Genomic DNA, 21,189 nt, shown 5'->3' on the forward strand with positions numbered 1-21,189 from the left:
CTTCTATACCAGTTTCCCATGGAATGCTAAAGATAATCCCAGCATTATTATATGATCTCTCACATAGCAATTCCCTCATTGTTTTAAACCAGTTTTAAATGGTTGTTTCAGAATGTTATAAAAGTCTCAAATTTTTTATATTTAAATAAGTAAATGTCATAAGCATTTGAGAGCGAGGCTTTAGTAGGAAGATGAATATATGGCATGAATAAGGCATGAATATATGGCACCTGAATCCTCCAAAAAAATGAAGTACAGCTTCAGGATCCTTCCTTACCTGGGTGTTGAAGCCTAATCTCGCCTAGGACAACTAGCAATTACACATAGATGGGTGAGAAAAAATATTAATTGATAACTGCTTCAATGAGCTAATTCCACAGTGGTAAAAATCATAAATACTATCATTTTGAACACAAAACTGTCTACCACATTTATTCAGAATGCTCTTCTAATTTAACACCGGGTGAACCTAACAAAAAAAGGAAAGCAATGAGGTTTTTGATGGAACATTCTGAATTACTTAATCCTTGGTTTTATTTTAATTAAAATCTACTCATTTAATTGAAAATTTGTTCATGTATACCACAAGGTCACTTTATCACCAGCTCTATCATGTTCCATACCAGAGAAAAATTATATTCTAGGGCAGGGTTTGTCAAACTACAACCCACAGCCCCAACCCAGCCCACTGCCTATTTTTGTGCAGCCTGTGGACTAGAATAATTTTCACATTTGTAGATAGTTGAAAAAAATTAGAAGAATAATAGTTTATGACACATGGACATTCAAATTTCAGCATCCATAGATAATTATTGGTACACTGGCACGCCTGCTTATTTGCATATTATCTATGGCTGCTGGAAAATCCATATGGCCCACAAAGCTTAAAATATTTACCATCTACTTCTTTACGGAAACTGTGTATCCACCCCTGTTGGACTATTAAGCTGAAAAGGCAAAGTAATAGGAGAGGGCGATTCCCAAAGTCTACCTTAGAAGACTGACATTTTTGGAGAACTGGTTAGTGCTTTGACAAGAGGCAGTTTGGCTAGGAGTTCTGTGTTTTATGGTAGAGTAAGTAGCTGATTTGGAAGCAGTGATGTTTGACAGAGGAGTGTTGCTGTTGTTGTTATTATTATCATTTTAACCACCAGTACTTCTTGCTGATTTATATTCTCCACCTCCCAAGAGGAATTTGACCAGTTTGATTACATCTCATTTATGTGAAGTGTACAAAATATGTTGCAAGAATTGTTTGTGTCAAAGACAATAAACAAACTTTTTAATCCTTCTTCCTTAAGCAGGAAGTCACAACTTGCCAGTAAGCAATTTAAAACAAACCCCACAACGTTATATGTTTGGTTCAAAACAAGAAATATTTTAGGCCTTGGGATACTGTCATCTTGGCAACCCCATTTGTCCTCCCTGGTGAGAACACGTGCATACCGCTGCTTGCTTTCCGGTTCAGTGAGAGAGGGTCACACCTTGCCCTCTTAATCCCAGAGTCAAATATGATTACAAATTTTTCCTCCCAGGAATCTAACTTGTAAGGAAGATCACTGTGCTTTTTGTTAAACAAGACATCTCTCTTTAGTTGCCCTATTCATTCTCAGGCTTACTATATTTCATCGGCCTAAAGATTATGTTTGACATTGGCAATTGTTAGAGACCATTTGTTTTTACAGTGGAAAAAGAAATAAAAGTGCCAATGTCAGACCTCAAAATCCATACTTCTCTGAATTGTTCTCATTTTCGAGAATGAGAATGTGTGTGTGTCTTTCCCTCAAGTGGGGAAAATGTCACTGTGGCTAAGTCGAAATAGTTTATGTCTCTCATTTTCTTTTTCATTAACTGCAAAATTAGAGGAAATTTTAGGACATAATAAGTGAATTATGGGAAAGTGAAAATTCTAGGACACATCCCAGTTGCAGTTAAAATAGGAATGGCTCATGTCAAATCCTGAAAAACATAGAAAAGTAAAAATTGAAGCTTCATTATCAGAAAAGTAGCACTGTTAAAAACGGACAGTCTTAGCAGTTGAGGAGTCTGTTTTGAGGTTTGATAAGTTAACATTAGTAAACTAGTAAGTAACATTAGTAAACAAGTTAGATACTCAGACCGCGTTAGTTATGTTGATATCAGAATTTGACCTTAGCAGCAACCAACTTAACAAATGTGGGCATTTCTAATGATCTAATCGCCTCGTTTATAACTGTGATGAACAAGCAAAGCCCTCTTGATAGAAGGACTAGGTGAGTGACATGAACTAGGGGAGCCATTTACCAGAGGTGGTGGTGGGGAACATCAACCGTGAGAATATGAGAAACCGGTTAATTGCTCTCAAACTTGTAATTTTGTATTGTCTAATCTCAAAATAGGGTGACATGCAAAGCTCTCTATATCCTCTGCAAAACAAGCTGGCCCCATCTTCCCACAGCAGGCACGGGAAGGCCACTGGGGGCAAATGCCTCTTCCCACCTGTTCTCTGCTGTAAATAAGCCTGCAGCCCACACCAGGGGCCAATTAAAAGGAATGGCTGGGGCTTCCCTGGTGGCGCAGTGGTCGAGAGTCCTCCTGCCGATGCAGGGGATACGGGTTCGTGCCCCGGTCCGGGAAGATCCCACATGCCGCGGAGCGGCTGGGCCCGTGAGTCATGGCCGCTAAGCCTGCGCGTCCGGAGCCTGTTCTCCGCAATGGGATAGGCCACAACAGCGAGAAGCCCGCGTACCGCAAAAAAAAAAGGAATGGCTGTTTGTTCAGTGGCCCAGGAAGGCATCAGGTGGACTCTAGTTCCTTGGAAGCAATCCCAATTAAGGTGTGTTGTTTATCAGGGGGCCAATTAAGAAGATGGAATTAAGAAGAGGTCACGCCCTCTATTAAGGAGTAGTCTGAACCTGGGGAAGCAGTATGATGCCGGGGTTGGTGGGGTTCTCCTGGCCGCCCCTGGATGGAGCCTCTCATGGCCATGCCCAGATGGGGAAAGAGAATGATGGTTTTTGTACCTCTTATTAGACAGCTTTTGTAAAAAGTATTTTTAATTTTAAAAAAGGTGTTTGTTTGTTTTAAGTAGTATAGTCTGAAAGGTCAAGATGTCGCATAACTAGCCCCAAATGTTAGCTCTTTTGGTTACTGTGACACAAAAAGGAGGAGGAATGGGCTACAGAGCCAGGTGACATGCGAAAGCATTTAGTGGTGCTTGTAGCTAGCCAAGCGCCCTATTCAGCACTGATGCAGGCAGAATTGGGGACGGTGAGAGCACAGCCAGGGAAGCCCAAGCAGACACCGCTGGCCGAGTGATCCTCTGCCCCCAGGGCTGTGGGAGGTACGGGGACAGTGGGCAGGGGTAAGACTCCACCCAGGAAGCGGTGCTGCGATCATCCCCATTTCGCTGCAAGGAGAAGCGGATGGGGCACAGGTTAACTTGCCTACGGAGCCACAGCTTACAGGCAGCAGGTGCTTTCAACCATCACTTTTAACTATAAGCTTCATCTGTGGTTTTGGTTTCTTTTTCCTTTTTTTTTTTAAACATATTTTGCAAAATCGGTTTCAAGAGCTACCAAATTTCATCAAGCCAAGGTCTAAACAAAACAACTTGTAAGGTCCCCACCATCCTGACTCACTGGGGCTGTACGGGTTTCAGCACCTTTTAACCCCGTCCTATCCCAGTCCCAGGCAAACTGAGACAGTTGGTCGCCAGACTCGTGGCTCACGTTCGAACACACCGACCAACAAAATGACCCCGCCCCCAAGTGGCCAGAAAGACCCTGATGGCGCTCCGACCTTCTACTTTTCTGTTGCCGCAGCCTGTGCGTCCTGAGCTGGCTATTTCTGCTTTCGGAGGGGGGTTGTCTTACACCCTCCCCCCCCCACCCCAGAGTCTTCAGTCTTTCAGGGCCCCCAAAACGCTGCGGGGCGGGGTGGTTGGTCCCCACCCCAGCGGGAGGCCCGCGACCAGCCGGGAGGGGCGCGCGGCGCTCGGAGCGCCCAGGGTCGGGCCTCTGACCCGCGCAGGCGCAGAAGCGCCCTCCCAACTCCGGTTTCATGGATTCCCAGTCCAGCTGCGTGGTGGTGACCGGTAAGACGACTTTTCTGCTTTTCCACTTGCTGCTGCTTTTAACCTGACCATGGAATGCGCACTTGCCTGATCCTGGACATAAAGTTCCCTCATGGGGAAAAAAGAGTGGCAACTGGTGGTTCCAATAATTCCAGATGGAGCTAACTTCCTGCTATGCCCTATTAAAAAAAAAAAAAAAAAAAAACAGGGGACAGAGAGGCTTTTCTGTTTCTGTCCTGTCATTCACTTCAAATAACCCTTGAGTGGCATACACAGTAGGTTCCCACATGTGGCTTAGGCTCAGACCTTGTCCTTCAGCCCATCAGGGGGGAGGCAGAGGCTGGCGCCGTCTGTCCGAGTCTGGGGCCCATGTGGCATCCACTGGGGTACAGCTGCATAGCAAGGAAGGGGGAGCAGGGGACTCAGAAAGAACAGAGCCTAATAAGGCTGAGACAGTCCATCTACAGTGCCCACCCCGACAGGGGCACATAGCTCCCCTACAAAACTAGAGGGCTTTTAGCCACCCAGGGAACTCTAAGCACCCTCTGAGAGCCACCAGTTAGAGACTTTGAACACCAGAAGGTCAACTCAGAAGGAATGGTAGCCACCCACTCCTGCCTTTCACCAGCACATTCAAAATCAACCCCAGACACCCCCAGTCGTTGTCACAGCTGGTCCCTGGAGGGCTTGATTTCTTCACAAAGCTCTTTCTTTTTAGACACATTTGGCATATTTTAAGTTTTTTGAATTGTGTTGGATGAAGGAAACATTGAAGAGAGAAGGGTTCCTGTGTGTGTGGAAAATTGAAAGTTACCTATCTTAATATTTTCAGACTATAATCAAACTCCTGTTAACCTTCTGAGAAAAAGAAAGTTCTTTCGAAAACCTTTTATCTCCCTTGTTCTCATTTGTGTTATTTTGGGTATTAGAGATTGGTTCAGATTACCCTTGAATTCCTAAGGAAACTGTACCCCTGATAAATGTGACACTTGTCACAAATGAAATATGAATATTGAAGCACCAGGGCAAGCCTTAGACTCACATCAACCCCTGCCTCTGTCCTGTCAACTTGTGGTTTGCTGGCAAACTCTGGATTGTTTGATGAAGTACCTGATAATCAGCTGCGATCTGGGAATACTCACTGACTTCCAGAGTGTGGCCTTCCTTTATTAAAAATGCTCTGAGCTGCTAAGGGCAGTCTTTTCGTTTAATTGGTTTTGCTTCACGTGTAAATCTCACTAAGACAATTGGCACGTAGACAGATGGTGGGGGAACAAGGGCTCTGACAAACTGCCTTAAGATCAAGACATTCGGACTGGCACCAAATGATGACAATGGGAGAGTGAGAAAACCTGCCTCCCTCCAGAGGGCCTCTCTTGATTCCAAGAGATTTCTCCAGCCCCTTTTCACAAGTTCCACTCGAGGGCCTGCCAAGTTTAAAGTGTAAGGTTTGACCCTGCAAAACAAGAGCCTCAAACCTTCATTTGCTGAGTTGTTTTGCCTAATTGAAAACAGATAAGAAATGATCTGCATACACTGATCTGAATATGATTCTAAAGCAGCATGTGATTTTTTCTGGTGTCACTGCATTTTTAGTATTCCTACAGTCATCCCAGGAGGTACCTGATTTCTCAGTGATTTTTCCTTAATCTCAGTATTTTCCTTTTTTTTCTTTTTTGCTTGGCAACTCCAGTCTTATTTATTCTGTAAGATTCAGTCAAAGTCAGAAAACACCACTAGCTTCCTGGGACATCGTGTCCCAAACTTTTCTATTCCCTGAGAAAGTTTCACCCTTTGTGAGTCAAACTTGCTAGTGCTCTAGACCCAGAGGTTCCAGAATTTCAGAGGCACAGCCCTCTCCAGAACTGACTTCTGCTCTAAAGACCTGAGGTCCGGGGTTTGGGGTGGAGGTGAGGTTTCAGAGGTAGGTATTTAATTGTAGCTCCTCACCATCTCAGAATCTGATGATTTGAGAAATACATCACGGGAATCAGATAGATGGAACTCAAAACGTCAGCTGGGTTCCAGGTAAAGCTGAGCTGGAGAAAGTCACCTCTAGCTGCAGCCCAGTGCCCACCCTGAAGTGAGCCCACCAGTCACAGGCCCACTTGATAGCGGCTGGCCTCCCCTACAGGGGCCAGGCAGGAACTGTTGAGCTCTGCGCATGGGCCACACTGAAGGAGAGATGAAGCAAGAGGCCCCCAGGGTCCTGGTCCCTCCTCCTAGCCACACCATCCTAAAAGGCTTGTGATGGTTAATTTCATGTGTCAACTTGACTGGGCCACGGAGTGCCCAGATATCTGGTTAAACGTTATATGGATGTGTCTGTGATGGTGTTTTTGGAAGAGCTTAGCATTTGAATCGGTGGGCTCAGTAAAGCAGTGCTCTCTCCAGTGTGACTGGGCCTCATCTAATCCATTAAGGGTCTGAATAGGGTCTGAATAGAATAAAAAAGCAGAGGAGGGTTGAATTCTCTGTCTGAAGGCATGATCCGGCACATTAGTCTTCTCCTGCTCTCAAACTGGTGCTCCTGGGTCTCGGGCCTTCAGCCTTGGACTGGAATTTACTCCACTGGCTTTCCTGGGTCTCCAGCCTGTGGCTCATAATCACATGAGCCAATACCTTATAATAAATCTCTTTCTATATATATGCAGATATATATATATATATATACACACATACATACCAGTACAGACCTCTCAATTTCTGGAGAGAGAAATAGAGGCCTAAAGTACACATGAAATCTCAACATGGAAAAGTAAGGACAGGGCCTCTGACTGATAGGCACGGTGCCCAGGCAGGGGGGTTGGGGCTGAGAAATGGTGGCATCAAATGATCAGAGAGAATCAGGGCAGAGTGAGGGTCTAGCTGGAGCCCATCCCACGCTGCCCAGAGAGACAGTATAAAAGGATTTAGCATTTGTTTAGCATCTACCAGCTTCTGGAAACAATACGTGCTGTACATGGCATTGTTTAATCTGTCCAGAGGTCCCAGGAGGTATGTAACTATAACAACTATGAAGGAGAACGCTGACACTGCTTCCTGTGTTTGAGGCAGTATTGCAAATGCTCCGTTTTATTCATTTAATCTGCACAACAACCCTTTTAGATTATTATAATTAGTGTGCATTTTACAGATGAGAAAATCAAGGCACTGAAGCTAAGTAACTTGCTCAACGTCACCCAGCTGCTAAGTGGTGGGGCTGAGATGCAACAACAGAAGCCTGAACCCAGACACTGAGGTCTCTGACCACTCTTGGCTGCTGTTGCGCCACGGCCTGAGCTTTGGCGGGGTCACTGCATGGTGTGGGTGCCGTAAAAATAAGCAGCTGCAACACTGAGAGGGTGATGGTGTCCTTCTCCCCAGGCAGCAGGAAACATTTCCTAAGCTAGTCTCAGAGGAGGTTTACTGTCCTCCCCAAAGCAAAATTCTGTTTAACTGCGTTTTATTAGAAATCTTCATTGCAATTAAATTACATAATAGTACACAGTGTAAATAAGTGTTCCCAGTTCTAGGAACAAGCCCTTCCGTCCACACACCTCATCCAGAAGCTCCTTCCCAGAGTGAGGCCTCTCCTGGGTCTCACCTTGCCCAGGCTCAGCCCCTCCAACCTCTCTGCCTCCTCCTCCCCCATGAAGTCCTGGGTCACCGCCACCTCCTCCAGGAGACTTCCCTAACCACCTCCACCCATCTTCTCTCCCCGCTCTGTATTCTGATCCTAGTTGTTGTTCAAAGCCTTGCTATTCCAAGTGTGGTCCAAGGGCCAGTAGCATCAGTACCACTGGGGAGCTTGTTAGGAATTCAGAATCTCCAGCATCACCCCAGACCTGCCCAATCAGATTCTACATTTTAATAAGATATACATGTGTATTAGCATTTGAGAAACGCTGGACCAAATCTCACACTTTTTTAAACTTTTAATTTTGAAATAATTATAGATTCACAAGAATTTGCAAAGAAAATGTATAGACTGGTCCTCTGCATCTTTCACCCAGCCTCCTCCAATGTTAACATCTTCAATATCAAAGCTAAGATACTGATATTGGTATAACTCAGTGTGTATGTGTGTGTGTGTGTGTGTGTGCGTGCACATGCATGCATAACTCTATGTGGTATTATCACGTGTGTAGCTTTGTGTAACCACCACCGTCAAGATAAATAACTGTACCAATATCACAAGGCTCCTTCGAACTACCCCTTTATAGCCACACCTACCCTTTTCCCCCAGCTCTAACTCCTGGTAACCATTAATCTGTTCTTCATCTCTATAATTATGTTTATAGATGTAAATTATAATTTACAAATATTATATTGGGTTGGCCAAAAAATCCGTTCAGGTTTTCCCATAAGAGCTTATGGAAAAACTCGAATGAACTTTTTGGCCAGCCCAAGGTAAATGGAATCATGCAGTATGTATCCTTTTGAGATTGGCTTTTTTTCACTCAGCATAATTCCCTTGAGCTTCTTATAAGTTGTTTATACCAATAATTCCTTCACTTTTTTTTTTTTTTTTGTGGTACATGGGCCTCTCACTGTTGTGGCCTCTCCTGTTGCGGAGCACAGGCTCCGGATGCACAGGCTCAGCGGCCATGGCTTACGGGCCCAGCTGCTCCATGGCATGTGGGATCTTCCCGGACGGGGGCACGAACCCGTGTCCCCTGCATCGGCAGGCGGACTCTCAACCACTGCGCCACCAGGGAAGCCCTCCTTCACTTTTAAAGCAATTTTTTAACAGCTTTATTGAGATATAATTCTCATGCTATACAATTCACTCATTTAAAGCATACAGTTCAATGGCTTTTAGTAGTCACAGAGTTATGCGTTTCTCAACACAGTCAATTGAGAATATTTTCATTACCCCCAAAAGAAACTCGACTCCCTAATCCTCATCCCCACTCCCCCACTACATACACACACACACACACACACACACACACACACACACACACACACACACACACACAGAGTCAAGCTCTAGGCAACCACTAATCTACTTTCTGTCTTTATAGGTTGCCACTTCTGGACATTTCACATAAATGGAATCATACAGTTTTGTGACTGGCCTCGTTCACTGAGCATGTTTTCAAGGTTCATCCATGTTGTAACATAACACTTCTTTTTATTGCCAAATAATATGCCATTGTATGGGTAATACCATATTTTGTTTATTCATCAGTTGATGGACACTTGGGTTGTTTCTACTTTTTTCTTTTCACTGCTGAGTAGTATTCTGTGATCTAGATGAACCACAGTTTATTTAACCTTTCACTCATTGAAGGACATTGAGTTGGTTTCTAGCTATGAGCTATTACAAATAAAGCTGCAGTGAACATTTGTGTACAAGTTTCTGCGTGAAAATAAGTTTTCATTTCTCTGGGGTAAATGTCCAGCAGTGCAAGTGCTTGGAAGTCCACTTTCAATTTTAAAAGAAACTGTCAAACCATTTCCCAGAGTGGCAGTACCATTACATTCCCACCAACAATGTATGTGTGACCTAGTTCCTCTTCATCCTTGTCAGCTTTGGGTGTTACCAGTATTTCTATTTTAGCCACCCTGAGAGAAGTGTAGTGACATCTCATTGTGATTTTATGGCTTTTTTTTTAATTAATTAATTTATTTTTGGCTGTGTTGGGTCTTCATTTCTGGCAAGAGCTTTCTCGAGTTGTGGTGAGTGGGGGCCACCCTTCATCACTGTGCGCGGACCTCTCACTATCGCGGCCTCTCGTTGCGGAGCACAGGCTCCAGACGCGCAGGCTCAATAGTTGTGGCTCACAGGCCCAGTTGCTCTGTGGCATGTGGGATCCTCCCAGACCAGGGCTCGAACCCATGTCCCCTGCATTGGCAGGCAGACTCTTAACCACTGCACCACCAGGGAAGCCCTCATTGTGATTTTAATTTGCATTTCCCTGATGGCTAATGATGTTGAAACGTTTTTCATGTGCTTATTTGCCACCTGTATATCCTCTTCAGTGAAATGTTTCTTCATGTCTTTTGCCCGTTTTCTAACTGGACTGTCTTTTTTTTTCTTTTTAATTAATTAATTTTTTATTTTTGGCTGTGTTGGGTCTTCATTGCTGCATGTGGGCTTTCTCTAGTTGTGGCAAGCGGGGGCTACTCTTCGTTGTGGTGCACAGGCTTCTCACTGCAGTGGCTTCTCTTGTTGCGGAGCACAGGCTCTAGGTGCGCGGGCTTCAGAAGTTGTGGCATGCGGGCTCAGTAGTTGTGGCTCGTGGGCTCTAGAGTGCAGGCTTAGTAGTTGTGGTGCATGGGCTTAATTGCTCTGTGACATGTGGGATCTTCCCGGACCAGGGCTCGAACCCGTGTCTCCTGCATTGGCAGGTGGATTCTTAACCACTGCGCCACCAGAAAAGTCCCTAGACCGTCTTTTAAAGTTGAGTTTTGAGAGTTTTCTTATACGATTTACATACAATGCCTTTGTCAGATATGTGATTTACAACTGTCTGCAGAGTATCTTTTCATCCTCTCAGCAGGGTCTTTTGCAGAACAAAAGGTTTTCATTCTGATGAGGTCCACTTTATCAGTTTTTACTTTGATGGATCGCGCACTTGGTGTCAAGTCTATGGACTCTTTGCCTAACACTAGGTCCCAAGATTTTCTCCCTTTTTTTTCCCCAAAAAGTTTTATAAGTTTAGTTTTTACATTTAAGTCCATGATCAATTTTGAATTAATTTTTGTATACAGTGCAGGCTGAGGGATCCATTTTTTTTGCCTATAGGTGTCTGATTTATCCAGCCCCATTTGTTAAAAGGCTGTCCCTCTCCATTGAATTGCTTTTGCACCTTTGTTAACAGACAGCTGGGCATATTCACATGGGTGTGTTTCTGGTCCCTCTACACAGCATGCATTTTAACTGGACATGTGTGCTCACACCTTCTCGAGCCCTCCTACTTGGTGGTGGATCAGCCCCACATTCCTTTAGGGCCCCCCTACAATGCCTCACACAAGAGGACTTGGAAAATGCTTCCAGACGGGCAAGGTTGCAAGCCTCCACAAGAAAGGGGGTGTGTGGAGTCCTTGATGGCCCAGGGAATCACAAGAGGTCCCCAAGGAGGTGCGGGGAGCAGCACAGAAGCAGAGACACCTCGGCCCAAGGCACGGACTGAGGAAACCAGGCTTTCTTTGGTTTCAGGTTTCGGGCCCTTCCGGCAGCACCTGGTGAATTCCAGCTGGGAAGCAGTAAAGGTAAAAACCCTCTAAGCCCAGACCCAGGAGCGCACGACCCAGCTGGTTCCTTCTGTGGTTCTGAGAAAATCCAGCACGTAGGCTCCTTGGTGACCAGATCCACACGGGAGGGGAGAAAACACACACTGGGTGCCCTGGGACACGAGCTAGCTTTTTGTCCTTGGGTTGTGACTCACCTGCCCATAGGGGGCCCATCTGGCTCAGTGGTAAAGAAAACAGGCTGAAGGGACACCCCTGGGAAGGATGGGGAGTGGCCCAGGAAGGCTCTGCTGCCCTGAGAGCTGGGAACCCCTTCTGGCTGTGGAGTGTCAGGAAAGTCACTGCCCCCAGCCGTGGTGTTCTCATTCATGACATGGAAGGATAATAGTGCTGATGTTACAGGGTCGTTCTGAGGAGTAAAAGAGGTATGTGTGTGAAGCAAGTAAGTCTGTAAAAGCAGCTTTTTTAAAGCATAGTGCCTGGCACAGGGTAAGAGCTTAATACATGGTTATAATTATAAACAACATGGCTTCATTTTTAAGAAAGCAGCCAGGAGAGAGCATGTCCTCAGACAGGGCGTGAAGAGGGGTCTCATCCGTAGAACAGAGCTCTCCTCCCTGAAGCAATTGCCCCGCTCCTACCAGTCCCCACGCGGTGTCATTTAGAGGCTCAGAGCACAGCTTCATTGTTAAGAAAGCAGTCAGGAGAGAGCATGTCCTCAGACAGGGCGTGAAGAGGGGTCTCATCCATAGAACAGAGCTCTCCTCCCTGAAGCAATTGCCCCACTCCTACCAGTCCCCACACGGTGTCATTTAGAGGCTCAGAGCACAGCTGGCTACTTATTCACACTTGACCATCAATTTCATGCTTCTGTTGGATCAAGCCAAAGGTAGGATCTTGAGTCTGTTCTCAGAGTTACCCAGTCAAGCTGAAAATGCAGCAAAACCACTTGAATCATGCGTTTGCAGCCACTGTAGCATTCATTTTTTAGCCTGTCCACACAGACGCGGTCAAGGAAACTCTCCACTCTTGAGTTAGAACTTGGGTTTTTTTCAACCAGGAAAAAAACTCAGAGAACCCCAGACTCACTGCCAAGACTCACTGCTGCACACAACATGCCAGAAAGGCAAGGTCAGGGCTTTATGAGTTCCTGGGTGTTTGCAGCCAGTTCCTCGAAAAACAGGACTTTTTCTGCTGAATCCCAAATGGTCCCTGAGTCCTTCTTTTTGTGTCTCAGTTTTCTTATCTGTAAAATGGGAAGGTTGTGATGACTACAGGTATTAACACCCATAAAGCCCTCAGAGCATGGCAGGGCAACTGCTGGTTCTCACAAATTTCATTCTTATTACTAAGAAGCTATTCTACCAGTCAGTTTTCTCAGTTGCAGGCAAATAGAATTGGACTTTGGAGATCCACACAGGAAATGGAATGAGGGAGGGGATTATTTTGTAGACTCAAGATTCACCAATAAAGCTGGAGAATCAGGGCAGCAGGGCAGAAACAGAAGCAGACTGGGGGTTTCCAGGAAGAGGTAGTAGAATGGCAAACTAGGTGCTCTGAGCGGCCCTTCCCCTGTAGATAAACTAGATAAGGTAGAACTTCTGTGCATTGCTGGACACGTAGTAGTAAAGGAAAGCCCATATATGTCATGCCATGCACAGAAATACATCACACATACCCAGGGCTGCAGCCTGAAGGGGTGAGGGTCAGCACCCCCACCCTAACACACAAAAGGCAGGGGGGCACGTGCCATTATCAACATTGTTTTTAGCAAAGGGGATACAATGAAACCAAGGCTCTTACTGTAAGCCAGACCCTTGAAAGGAGATCCTGTGGTCTCTAGCACCCCTGACTCCCAGCAAAGCATATGCAATTTCTCTTGAGGATTTAAAACCTTAGATTTTCCACAAACTAAGATAAACTAAACATTTATTTCCAATCAAAGATCACCAAATATTCAAAGAAACAAACTACCCTCAGTAAGAATGAGCAGAAGCAGATTTAGAACCTCAAAAACTTGAGGTTCTAAATCATTCTGCTAGATATTATCAGAAAGTAACATAATTATATATGGAATGCTTGAAGAAGTAATGATAGAATCACAAAAACTATCAAAAGATTAGGCAAATTGAAAAAGGGAGTAATAGAGCTTATAGAAATTTAAAACACAATTGTTGAAGTGAAGAATTTAACAGATGACTTAAAAGACAGTTTAGAATTATGCTAAGTGAAAGATGCCACTCACCAAAGACCACATATTATATGATTACATTTAGATGACTGTCCAGATGAAGCAAATCTATTGAGACATAAAGTAGATTAGTGGTTGCCTAGGGCAGGTGAGTGGGGGATTGGGGGAAATAGGGAATGACTGTTAATGGGTATGGGTTTTTTTTAGGGTTGATGAAAATGTTCTAAAATTGACTGTGGTGATGGTTGCACAACCCTGTGAATATACTAGAAGGCAATGAATTATAGACTTTAAATGGGTAAATTGTATGGTATGTGAAATACATGTAAATGGCAGTTTAGAAACAGATAAGAAAAATTAATGAACTAGAAGATAGCTCTGATGATATTGTTTAAAGGGCAGCATAAAGAGATGGACAAGGAAATGAAAAAAGAAATTAAGAAATATGGATAATAAAATGAGATATTTGAACATATGTTTATTTGGAGTTCCATAAGGAGAGAATGAATGAAATAAAGCACTAGCCAAAGAGGTAATGGTTGAGACTATTGCAGAATTGGATGAAAGACATAAATCCACAGAGATAAGAAGTATAAAATATACCAAGCAAAAACAAATAAAATCAATACATATACACATCATGGGAAAACTGCAGAAAACCAAAGACAAGGAGATTTGAAAGTAGTCGGGGGAAAAGACAGGTCACCTACAAAAGACAATACAATTAGACTGAGAGTAAATTTTTCAAAAACAACAATAAAAGCTAGAAAACAGTGGAGTAACATCATCAAAATGCTGGAAAAATATTGTCAACCTGAAATTGCATACCCAGCAAAATTATTTTTCAAAACAAGGATGAAATGAAGACATTTTCATTAAAGCAAGCATCAAGAGTTTACTACCAGCAGGCACAACCCTAAAGGAACATGTAAAGGATATCATTCAGAAGGAAGGAAAATTATCCCAGAAAGATGGTGTGAGATGCAAAGAGGAATTGTGAGCCCAAAGGTAAAATCTAAACTAGCATTATTTGTTAACAATGATAATAATAATAAATGGCTAATTGTAAGTTTAAAAATAAAAGATTGAACTAAAATATAGGACAATGAAGGCATAGAAGTTAAGAGGAGTGATTGAAGTTTAAGTCTTCTGAGGCCCTTGTATAGACAGGCATCCTGATATCAAATTCAGACTTTGTTAAATTATATATATTTATATTTATATATAATATATATATTAATTGAAGTATAGTTGATTTACAATGTTGTATTAGTTTCAGGTGTACGGCAAAGTGATTCGATTGTATATATGTATATATATAGCTGAATATATATATATATTCTTTTTCAGATTCTTTTCCATTATAGGTTATTACAAGGTATTGAATATAGTTCCCTTTGCTATATACAGTAGGCCATTGTTGTTTATATATTTTATATATATAGTGATGTGTATCTTAATCCCAAACTCCTAATTTATCCCTCCCCACCTTTCCCCTTTAGTAACTGTAAATTTGTTTTCTATGTCTATGAGTCCATTTCTATTTTATAAATAAGTTCATTTGTATCATTTTTTTAGATTCCACATACAAGTGATATCATATGATATTTGTCTTTCTCTGTCTGACTTACTTCACTTAGTATGATAATCTCTAGGTCCATCCGTGTTGCTGCAAATGGCATTATTTTATTCTTTTTTATGGCTGAGTAATATTCCATGTGTATATGTACCATATCTTCTTTAACCATTGATCTGTTGGTGGACACTTATGTTGTTTCCATGTCTTGGCAATTGTGAATAGTGCTGCTATGAACGTTAGGGTGCATGTATCTTTTTGAATTAGAGTTTTCGTCTCTTCTGGATATAGGCCCAGGAGTGGGATTGCTGGCTTATATGGTAACTCTATTTTTAGTTTTTTAAGAAACCTCTGTACTGTTCTCCATAGTGACTGCACCAATTTATTCCCACCAACAGTGTAAGAAGCTTCCCTTTCTCTACACCCTCCCCAGCATTTATTATTTGTAGACTTTCTGATGATGGCCATTCTGACTGGTGTGAGGTGGTACCTCATTTTAGTTTTGATCTGCATTTCTCTAATAATTAGTGATGTTGAGCATCTTTTCATGTTCCTGTTGGGCATTTGTATGTCTTCTTTGGAGAAATGTCTATTTAGGTCTTCTGCCCATTTTTTGATTGGGTTGTTTGTTTTTTTGATATTGAGCTGTATGAGCTGTTTGTATATTTTGGAAATTAATCCCTGTGGGTTGCATCATTTGCAAATATTTTCCTCTAGTCTGTAGGTTGTCTTTTCATTTTGTTTATGGTTTCCTTTTCTGTGCAAAAGCTTTTAAGTTTAATTAGCCATTTGTTTCTTTTTGCTTTTATTAACATTAGGAGATGGATTCAAAAAATATATTGCTGCAATTTATGTCAGAGAGCAATCTGCCTATGCTTTCCTCTAGGAGTTTTATCGTATCTGGTCTTACAATTTTATAGTGTCTGGTCTTTTATGGTCTTTAATGCATTTTCAGTTTATTTTTTTATATGGTATTAGAGAATGTTCTTTTTTTCTTTTCTTTGTTTTTTCAGCCACACCACACAGGCGGCATGTGGAACTTCCCCAGCCAGAGATCAAACCCACGCCCCCTACAGTGGAAGCATGGAGTCTTAACCCCTGGACCACCAGGGAAGTCCCAGGAGAATGTTTTAATTTCATTATTTTACATGGAGCTGTCAGGTTTTCCCAGCACCACTTATTGAAGAGACTGTCTTTTCTCCATTGTATATTTTTGCCTCCTTTGTTGTAGATTAATTGACCATAAGTGCAGGGGTTTATTTCTGGGCTTTCTATCCTGTTCCATTGATCTATATGTCTGTTTTTGTGCCAGTACCATACAGTTTTGATTAATGTAGCTTTATAGTATAGTGTGAAGTCAGAGAATATGATTCTTCCAGCTCCATTCTTCTTTCTCAAGATTGTCTTGGCTATTCAGGGTCTTTTGTGTTTCCATACAAATTTTTTAAAATTTTTTGGTTCTAGTTCTGTGAAAAATACCATTGGTAATTTGATAGGGATTGCATTGAATCTAGATTGCCTTGGGTAGTATGGTCATTTTAACAATATTGTTTCTTCCAATTCAAGAACATGTTATATCTGTCCATCTGTTTGTGTCATCTTCCATTTCTTTCATCAGTGTCTTATAGTTTTCTGAGTACAGGTTTTGTTTCCTTAGGTAGGTTTATTCCTAGATATTTTATTCTTTTTGATGAAATGGTAAATGGAATTGTTTCCTTAATTTCTCTTTCTGATGTTTCCTTGTTAGTGTATAGAAATGCAACAGATTTCTGTATATTAATTTTGTATCCTGCAACTTTACTGAATTCATTGATGAGCTCTAGTAGTTTTCTGGTGGTATCTTTAGGATTTTCAATGTATAGTCATTGCAAACAGTGAAGTTTCACTTCTTCCTTTCCAGTTTGGATTCCTTTTATTTGTTTTGCTTCTCTGATTGCTGTGGCTGGGAATTCCAAAACAATATTGAATAAAAGTGGGAAAGAGGGACATCCTTATCTTGTTCCTGATCTTAGAGGGAATGCTTTTAGATTTGCACCATTGAGTATGATGTTTGCTGTGGGTTTGTCATGTATGGCCTTTATTATGCTGAGGTATGTTCCCTCTACGCCCACATTCTGGAGAGTTTTATCATAAATGGATGTTGAATTTTATCAAAAACTTTTTCTGCATCTATTGAGATGATCATATGGTTTTTATTCTTCAGTTTGTTAATGTGGTGTATCACATTGATTGATTTGCAGATATTGAAAAAATCCTTCCATCCCTGGGATAAATCCCAATTATATATGTGTGGCAAAATTTCAAGAGTAACTATGAAAGAGTAGAAATAGAGTATATGGTTTCCAAGGGAGCAGGGAAACAAAACAGAATAAGGAAAAAATGAACAAAACTTTAATCAAAGGGACCAAAAAATTACCCCATAGGAAACAAGGTAGATGAATACACTGTTGTTGTCCAGCTGAATACTAGTTATTGTAGCTTGTCCCAATGGCACTGGCTGCTGCATACTCCCAGTGGCATTACTGTTACCCTGGGAAGATGGATGTTTCTTCTATCAGAGAGATTTGCTCCTGATTCAGAGTCAAAGATGAGTGTGCCTGATTGGTTGATCCTGACCTGGCCACAGTGAGACTGACCTTTTCAGCATTTGTGGGGGGAGCCAGGCTCTATCTGCCACCAAGACCCCAATATTAGGGGTTGCCCCAAATCAGAGGAAGGCCAAAGAAATAACAATGTTGCTATGGATATAAAATATTAAGTCAACTCTTCTTAGTTCAACCTATATTTATTCAGTTCCTGATTTGGAAGACAGTCTACTAACACATGAATCTCTTCCTGTTCCTATTCCACCCCAGCCAGGTATACTGCAGTACAATTCTGACACTAACCCCCTGGAGTACACACAAATTTCACAGATTAAGGGCAAAGTTCTCCGCAAGACTGCCCCTGCTTCAGACACCAGCTGCATTTCAGGGGTCCTCAGGTCACCTGTGCTTTGGGAAAATTCAGGAATTTTCATGACCCCCACAGTTTTGATAATTTGCTAGAATGACACACAGAGCTCAGAAAAGCACTAAACTTACAATTTTTTAAAATAAAGGATACATATGGGTTGAATTCTGGATGGGTCCCAAATGCAGAAGTTTCATGCCCTCTCCCCATGGAGTCAGGGTGCATCACCCTTCTGGCACATCAATGCATTCATCAACCAGGAAGCGCCATGGAACCTCCACATGCAGAGTTTTTATTGGAGCTTCATTGTGTAGGCAAGGTTGGTTAAATCACTGGCCATGTGATTGAACTCAGTCTACTTCAGTCTACTTCCCCTCCCTGAAGGTCAGGCAGCTGAAAGTCCCCACCCTCTAGTCATGTGGCTGGCTTTTCTGGTGACCAGATCCCATCCTGCAGCTTTCAAGGGACCACCATGAGGCACCCCAGCAGCATAACAAAGATACTCCTGTTGCTCTGGAAATGCCAAGAATTTTGAAGCTCTCTGCCTGGAACTGGAGACAAAGACCAGATATACTCTTTCTCATATCACAGTTCCCTAGAGGGGTTCCTGTGTAGGGGGAGGAGATGGCTCATGAATAAGATAATTATAACCCAGAGCAGATTCTGAGAAGTGCTACATTATGAGACTCTGAAGAGGAAAAGATTAATTTCATTCTGGAGAACGTATGAAAGAAAGGAACCTAAAGCAAAGTGAGAAAAAGCTGCACCCCTGGGAGGTCACTGGGAAGGCCATCTGGAAGCAGCAGTGAAGGACAGGGTAAAGGCAAGAGGGAATAAATTCTCTAAACCACCATGCGCTGGGTGCTCCAGACACTTCATGCAGAGTGGCTTGCTGAATTCTTCCTACAGTCCAAAGAGGTTGATACTGTTATTCCCATTTTGCAGGTGAGGAAATGTGTGCTCAGAGGTTGGCTATCTGGCCTGGGGACACGTGCCATGAAATGGCCATGCCTAGATTCCAGTCTCAGGTGGTCCTGCTGAGTGAAGTCCAGGTTCAGCCCACTTGCCTCGCTCTTCCCTTGGGGGAAATTAACACTTGGTTCAGAAGAAGAGGACCTCTTCCAGCACAAGAATGGCTTTTAGGGAATTCCCTGGCTGTCCAGTGGTTAAGACTTGGTGCTTTCACTGCCGGGGCCCAGGTTCAATCCCTGGTTGGGAAACAGATCCTGCAAGCCGTGTGGCATGGCCAGAAAAAAAAAAAAAGGAATGGCTTTTAAACTTCTTAGAACGCAAGAAATATCAAGACCCACTACCCAGTGACCCAGGGGTGAACAAAGTGAGGCTATTCACCCAAATGCCTCAGCCCTACATCCACGTCATCATGGCTGGCTTTCTGTCATGAGTTCATCTTTACCGTCTTTGAAGCTCTCCCGCCAGTGCCTGAGACACAGACAAGATGATCTGCTGCTTGGTCTTCTTGCTCACAATGTGACCAGAACAGAAACCTTCTTACCAGCTGTTGAGGAAGCAAACCCAAGCCCAGCTTCGGTGCCCTCTGCCACCCATTTGCCTTCTCCACGGGTCCCTGCTATCCATCAATAGCTTCTTCTTTCTCCTTCTTTCTGGTGTTGTGCTCCAGGGCAGAGGCACTGGCAGTCTCTTTAAAGGCTACTTCACTCTCAGTCCTCAGACCAGGCTCTCTTCCTGCACCATCTATGGTTATTCAGTGACCTCCACTAATGTGTGTGTAGACTCCGCTCAGTGTTAGACCTTCTGATCCTGGTTTGGGACCTCCCTGGGAGTATCCACTGAAAGTGCCAGCATATGGCCAACAGAGCATCCGTCGTAAGGCTAATCATCTAAGTGGGGTATTAAGACAAAGGTCCAAGCTAGTTCAGATATATACATTGGACCCATTATACAGATACAGAAACAGGCTTAGATGGACTAAATAATGCACAAGAGGGCACACAGCTCCCAGAGTCAGTATAAGCAGCACACTGTGGGGACCAGCATCAACATACCCCCATCCCCACAGAGGGCCTGGCCTGAAGCAAGCCTTCCAGTGGCTATGTGTTGACTGGATACGTGAATGATTGTCATTCTTTTCTATCCTCCTGCATCCTCCCACTGGAAGTCAACCTTGTGAATACCAACGTCTCATGAGTGCCTACTCCATGCCAGGCATTGTAAGTGGGGATGTATGAAATGATAGAGAGGGAAAAGAGTGCAGTTCTACACTCAACAGCATTTCACCTCTGAGATTATTTCACCTCTAAATAATAACTTGAATGCATTTTTGTTGTGGTTGCTCTTAAATGGAAGATTGTTTTAAAAGAAGGAAAATACAGAAAAATAATATAAATGCTGAAAGTTCCCAATGAACAAAGGCATCTCCTATAAACTCCCAGAAGGGTGACTTAACGCTGTTTACCAACAGCATGTACCAAAGACTTTAACACTAGGCTGGCCTGTGCTGGGCACCCTGCCCTCCCCAGTCGTAAGCCTCATCCCCCGACTGATGCAATAGCTGAGCATTATCTCCTGGTTTCTGAACACTTTCATTTTGGAGCCAGTACCACCTCATATTCTTTCGAAAGAAATTATGTCCTGAACTCTTTTAGAAGCGCCTGAGCCTGGAAAGGCAGCAAATAAAACAAGCGTTTTGTAAAACACACCCTGGGTCAGTTGGGCTAGGATATTATATAACTGCACTTAAAATAAACCCAGCCTGGGGGGCCAAGAGATCAGAGCTCTTGCCAGATTTGATCAACTTGATATGCAGAATAGCTTCTCTATACTCCAGAGATGAGGTGGCTTTGTGCCTTTCTTACATGTTGCTTTAAAAAAGCATAATAATAAAGAACAAAAGGCAGTGAATCAGAAGAGAAAAAGAAGCACCAAGCTGAAGAATGCTTTAGAATGAAGGATGAGTTGTGCAGACCACACTCAGGGACAGGCAGGTAACTGCTTGCCTTTCCAAGTAGAAGTAAATTGTTTCTTTTGATTCTGCTTTATTTTCTTTCCTAAAATCCCATGATAAAACTTTTTCCAACCTAGGGGAAAACGGACCATACGTATGACAGACAGTTTTGGACATTTTTCAAATCTGGCCCGCAGTGGGGTTTGTTTTGTTTTCTTGATTAATACAGGAAGATCTGGGATAAAAGTCACCAGCATGAGGATACAAGGAGACCCCAACATCTCCCTGTAATGTGCAGGGACCTCACCTGT

General features: G+C 43.0%; 1 protein-coding gene across 1 annotated transcript in view; it reads left to right on the top strand.

The window, feature by feature from the left end:
- Positions 1-4,019: 4,019 nt before the first annotated feature.
- The window catches only part of PGPEP1L (pyroglutamyl-peptidase I like), a 49,379-nt gene continuing 32,209 nt past the window's right edge, over positions 4,020-21,189 (top strand). The window contains exons 1-2 of the mRNA XM_030873155.2: positions 4,020-4,075; positions 11,205-11,257. Coding sequence (XP_030729015.1) covers positions 4,042-4,075; positions 11,205-11,257 — 87 coding nt within the window. The 5' untranslated portion in view covers positions 4,020-4,041. The remainder of the gene's footprint in view (positions 4,076-11,204; positions 11,258-21,189) is intronic.

This window comes from Globicephala melas, chromosome 2 (assembly GCF_963455315.2).
Source record: "Globicephala melas chromosome 2, mGloMel1.2, whole genome shotgun sequence".
Lineage (NCBI taxonomy): Eukaryota > Metazoa > Chordata > Mammalia > Artiodactyla > Delphinidae > Globicephala > Globicephala melas.